Source organism: Rhodamnia argentea, chromosome 4 (assembly GCF_020921035.1).
Source record: "Rhodamnia argentea isolate NSW1041297 chromosome 4, ASM2092103v1, whole genome shotgun sequence".
NCBI lineage: Eukaryota > Viridiplantae > Streptophyta > Magnoliopsida > Myrtales > Myrtaceae > Rhodamnia > Rhodamnia argentea.
Genome location: NC_063153.1, coordinates 29,069,797 through 29,075,331, shown reverse-complemented (window position 1 = coordinate 29,075,331; position 5,535 = coordinate 29,069,797). Strand labels below are relative to the sequence as shown.

General features: G+C 39.6%; 1 protein-coding gene across 1 annotated transcript; it reads right to left on the bottom strand.

Moving 5' to 3' along the window:
- On the bottom strand, nucleotides 1–3,789 carry LOC115732778 (aspartyl protease family protein At5g10770-like). Its single transcript, XM_048278295.1, has 3 exons — nucleotides 3,611–3,789; nucleotides 1,143–1,556; nucleotides 1–1,001 (listed from the first exon to the last, which is right to left on the bottom strand). Exons 1-3 carry the CDS (start codon nucleotides 3,777–3,779, stop codon nucleotides 172–174), a joined length of 1,413 nt encoding a protein of 470 aa, XP_048134252.1. The 5' UTR covers nucleotides 3,780–3,789; the 3' UTR covers nucleotides 1–171.
- Between the last annotated feature and the right edge of the window lie 1,746 nt (nucleotides 3,790–5,535).

Here is a 5,535-nt window from a genome sequence, read left to right as displayed (position 1 = left end):
TATAGAAATGGAAGAGAACTATTGATTAATGTCGAGCGTAGTCTTTAGAGTACAGAATGATACACATTACTCGCCTTGATTCAAGCGTCTTGGAATTTATTGAAGTGCACCAAACAAGCAAATTGCTTTGCCCCCTTTTGACTTGGAAGCTCTAGGACAATGTTTAGGAAGTTAGGAACAACCTTTTGCGCGGAAACCGATCCGCCCTCCAGGTACGTCGTACACCACCTCAAATGACCTTTGTTGTATGTTCCCGTAGATGCCGAAAGCAGTCTCGTCGCCGGTCGATTGAAATGCTAGGCACATTTGCGATTGAGTTACAGGAACCAACACACCGCTGGTGTCCAACTGGACGTCAATGGGTCCCCTGAAGGAGAATGTGATCACTGGGACGGTGACCATGGTGGACCCGCTCAAGTCATAGCACGTGTCGAAGCCAGAAGCCGGAGCCGACATCTTGTAGTTTGACATTGCCTGTCGGAAGGCTGAGCGTAGGGCGTTGTACGCAGTTGGGGGCAGTTGCGTGAATGTGGTTCCCGAGTCAATGGCACAGCCAACATTTGAGAACACGGTTGATGGTATAGAAAGCGGTTTACCTCCAACACTGATTCCTGTTATGTCAATGCCGTAGAAGAGTGAACTCTGCGAGACCATTGATATTGGTGTGAAGCTGGCCGAGGTAGATGTCATACTGCCCATGCCGAAGGTTAAGTACCCCGTGGAGCTCGTCGATGGTGGGAGGCAATATGAGAAATATCGTCCATATTTGGTCGCACTTTGTTCTACGAATGAAATCCTGTCTCGAGCAAGCCCGAACAATCCTGCAAATCCCTTGAATCGCCCTCCGTTGTTCTGACCGCACCCAAACTCGAAACCGGTGATTGCGTCGGTTGATGATAAGGTCAGTGTCTCTGTTGCAAAGAAGCCAACGGTAAAGGACTCTTGGTCACCATACCCCGTGGCGTAAACACATGTCGAACCGCTGCAGCGAGGTGGTCGAGCTGCACACCGTGGAGCATCATAAAATTAAAAACAAGATGAACTTCTTCTAACGGGGAAAAAGTCCTAAGAGGTTTCTTCTTAGTTGAATATGTATAGTTTCAATTGGAGCCTTGAGTTAAATGTGTGGTCTTGTTATTTACCAGTGCCGGAAGGAAGCTGAGTGCAAGATGGAGCAGAGCAAGAGATGTTGGCGTATGAGGAGGACTGAGAGGGGTCGAAGATTGGCTCGGCTTGGCTATAGCAAGACACAGCACATGGCTCGCACTGGGTCCACGTGAGCGCACTTCCGGTGTCAAACAAAAGGGTCAAGTCCTTCTTCGGTGTGCCGAGGCCTATAGTCACCAAATAGCTGGTGCCACCAGCACCGTACTTGGCTGTGATGCTGACGGCCGAGTCTTTCAAGCTGTTAGCTGCACTGGCTCCAGAGATTTTGGATCGAATCCACTTCACTCTCGCAATGTCTTCAAGCAGAAGTTGGGTGTGGTTCACGGGTTCGCCATTGAAAAGGGGAGAGCATGGACTGTTCTTGTGAACCAACTTCAAAGTTGAGTTCGCTGCATATAGAATGGAAATTCGATTAACGTGAAAGGTTTTCGAGCAATTAACAGACATTGAAGATCAGCATAGATAATGGGACACCGTGCAGCTTTTAAAAAAGGAAGCATCCTGTAATTTCAAACGGCTGGGGCTACTTTTTACCCATCAATGGCTGCATACACAACCCTTTTAATGAAAGAACTTTGTTAGACTTAGGCATGAGCATACTATAAGTCTTAAAACCTGTCATACAATCAAGTTATAAAAGTGCAATTAAGTACTAAAACTTTCAAAAAAAGTGCAATTAAGTCTTAAAACTTGTGAAGTTAGTGCAATCTGGTCATTCCATTAAGCCGGTCCAATTTGATAAATGAAAAATGCTAACAAATTTTAGGATTTGATTGCACAAACTTGATAAGTTTTAAGACTCGATTACACTTTGTGAAAGTTTTAGGATTCAATTGTATTTTCATAACAAGTTTTGGGACTTTCAGTGTATTTATTCTGTAGATTCAAAAGAGACCTACTGTTGGACACATACCATGTTAACAAAAATGTGTTGACATCTGTAGTTTCTTTTTTTCGTCGAAGTCGTCAACTGTAGTTGAATGGGCTACACACAAATCAGATTCAGATCAAGCAAAGTCAGCTTGGATGAAAATTGATTATTCAATTGCGCCAAAGTAAGTTGGTGGGGTATTGGTACAAGTGGACTTTATGCAGACTCGAATGAGCTAGTTAGGTCCTTAAGTCCATTTTTATTTCACGAAAAATGAATAATTTTAAAAATATTTTTCCTAAAAATGATGGCTTCTATAAATCAAAAGAAAAAATTATCCAAAATATCTTAAACTCATTTCACTTTTGCCATTTAGTACTAAACCTTTTAATTTTGCCAATTAAATCGTAAACATTTTAACGTTTTACTAATTGAGTTTATCCAATCAATTTTAGTAAAAAATCATTGACATGGACACTAAAAGCCTTACGTGGCACGGTTGATATTGACATGGATAATTTTTTTATGATATTTTAAAAAATCTATTGGTTTTTGTATTTTCTTTTCTTTTTCCTTTTTTATTCTTTTTCCTTATTTACTTTTTTTTTAATTATCTTTTCTCTTATTTTGTGTTTCCTTTTTCCCTCTTTCCTAGGACGACCTCAGGCAAGGGCCACCCTCACTGGCCTCAATCAAGGAATGCTCGTGCTAGGACAGGCAAGGGTGAGGGTTGCCCTTACTAGCCCAAGGAAAAAAATTAATAGAAGGAAAAGAGAAGAGAAGAAAATAAATAGTAAAAAAATATTAACTTCAGCGCGGGCCGTGTCACGAAGGATGATCGGCGTCTATTGATTTTAAATTAAAATTGACCGAGTGAAATCAATTGGCAAAACATGAAAAGGTTTAGGACTCAATTTGCACAATTAAAAGGTTTAAAACTGATTGACAAACATGCAATAGGTTTAGGTCTTTTTGGATAATTTTTTCTAGTTTAAAACAATTAGTTAATGAAAAAACTTTCATTATAAATAACAACATACATCTAAATATTATTGTCAACGATGAAGGTATTTTTTTTCCATTCATTTGTGTAAGCAATATAAATGATCACATATAAAAAAAATATTCTTCAAAATTATATTTTTAACGAAACAAATGAAATCTTGGGATAAGCAAATGCGGCATGGCCATCACTTACCCAATAAACGAAAAAAATACATGCGAGGAGACTAAAAGGACAAGAGTCCATTTTCGGCCCAAGCAATTGGAGGGAATCATCTCTTGCCACATGAATGGCTGGCTCAATCTCGTGCACTCCTTAAGAACAAACCATCAAAATTTCTGGTGTTAAGACTACTGGTTATTCATTCGGGTCTCTACCATAATGCAAATAGCAATATATTAATGTTTTAATCCAAGTTTTGTTGGCCATAAGATCGAATTTTTCCGGACTAGACACTATGTTTGCATCGAAATAGTTTCTTAACAAAGACATACATGCACAAAACTATTTGGTAGAGAGAGAGAGAGAGAGAGAGAGAGAGAGAGAGAGAGAGAGAGAGAGAGAGTAACCGTTGGAAGTAGAAGCTTTGCAAATGGGAGAAGGGAAAAGAGAGGTGACTGGGAGGGTGATCTCCTGAGCTCCATGAACGACACAGGCCATATCGTCAAGGCACAAAAGACACAGGAGAGAGGCATAACGCAAGATCTCAACGAGGAAAGAGAGAGACAATGAAGCCATCTTGTTCTTCTTCTTCACCTTCCTTAAGCAGCTTGCACAGATGCTTCTTTATATGCCTTCTGCAAACGTTGTCCTCTGGTAGATCAAGGTTTTCCAAGTTGTCTTATCCAGGGCCCCGCGTCCCCGGAGGAAACAACTTCTCGCGCTCAACTTTCATTATACGTCGCTCTTATGTTGTCCACGATGGCTCCAGGTGAACTAACCACAGCTCCTTTGATTGATCCTTCTATAAGCACCGCGTAGCGATGTTATTAAAAGGGCAAATTTCGCTTTCGATCTGTCGTTTCCGGCTGATCATGCGGCTCTTGTGATTGGAATTTCTTTGACACGAAATACCTAAAACCCTTATAACGTACTTATATATTCATGGGTAGAATCCTCTATAATGTGCTTTTTTTCCAACTTTAGTTCATTTTCTACTCAATGTACATGAAATTGGGGTGGCCTCCTAAAGGTATTTTTTGGACATTTTAGTCCACATGTTCATTTTTCCCATGTTGTCTCGTTGTCCCGAAGTATTCCATTTTGTTCCCAGTTGGTCCCATAGGATCCATAATTCTTCTGGCTGTACGAGGATACAACCTTTTGCACACCCAGCTTCTTGTTTAGCTAACCAGACAACGTATTGCTGCGCTAATTACGGAAAAAAAATGATGATTTAGTTGGCCCCTCCCGATCATTATCGGAAATAAATCAAGTATTTCGCTTGCTTGCCCTCATAGCCCTTTCCAACAAATGATTGATTTCAATTGTACTACAATAGTCCAAGGGTACAAGCTCATGATGCGGTCGAGATATTCGACGTCATGGCAAAAGGGTCGATCCTAATTCCCGAGAAAAAATGAGTCACGTCGCCAACATACCTTCGAACGTCTCATGCTGCATTGTTTAATTGCGGCGTTTGCCGACTTCGGACATACATTAGAACAAACTATTATTGATGAGTATCGAATGGAGTGGTGCTTCTATCGCAGACATTTCATCTTGAAATTCTCACGGACAAGACTTGATGAAGGAGGAGAAAAAGACTGGCCGGAAAGTGACGTGGAAAATGGGGGAAATTTTCAAATTCTTTGTGAGGAAGAAGGTGACTGTAAATGAACAATTACTAGATACGTCAGTGCAACGTCTTAGACATAATTTTGAAGCTATTAAGATTGATTGATTCAGAGAAAAAGTAAACTAGTGGGCCTAGACTTCAATTGCCTTTCTAATGTCTCGTCTCAATTGTCGGATTTCCATTATTATGAAGACCTTCGATTGGCATAGGCTGATAAAAATGCATCCTATGAGTATTCAATTACGCCATGCCCACCATTCTCATTTTGTTACCAGTGATTATTTAATAGATACATGACTGTTTTAAAACTGTTGTTAGGTCCGTTGTCAGTGTAGAATAGGTCGATGATTTAATTATCTCCAAATATGTCGCTGCAGAAAAAATTACTAAAAAAGTTTTAAATCTATTAAAATAAAGAGAGAGAAAAAGAAAGAGAAAGAAAAGGTAAAGAAAAGAAAAAGAAAAAATTAATGAAAGACTAAAAAAATTTATTACAAAATGTCCACGCTAACATCGGTCGTGCCACATAAATGTAAAATATTTATGACTTAATTAGCAAGAAAAAAAAGCTTAGGACTGAATTGATGCAATTACAATAAGTTAAGGAATTTTTTTGGTTATTCTCCCCGTCACTTCACTTCCAATATATTCAGTACGAATCTTTCTTCCCATACTATTTTTATTTTCCAATTTATT

Coding starts and splice junctions, on each gene's coding strand:
- LOC115732778 (XM_048278295.1), bottom strand. CDS start 3,779: ATGGCTTCATTGTCTCTCTCTTTCCTCGTTGAGATCTTGCGTTATGCC. Junction 1,557..3,610: donor CAAAGCTTCTACTTCCAACG/GTTACTCTCTCT, acceptor TTCTATATGCAG/CGAACTCAACTTTGAAGTTG. Junction 1,002..1,142: donor TCAGCTTCCTTCCGGCACTG/GTAAATAACAAG, acceptor CACGGTGTGCAG/CTCGACCACCTCGCTGCAGC.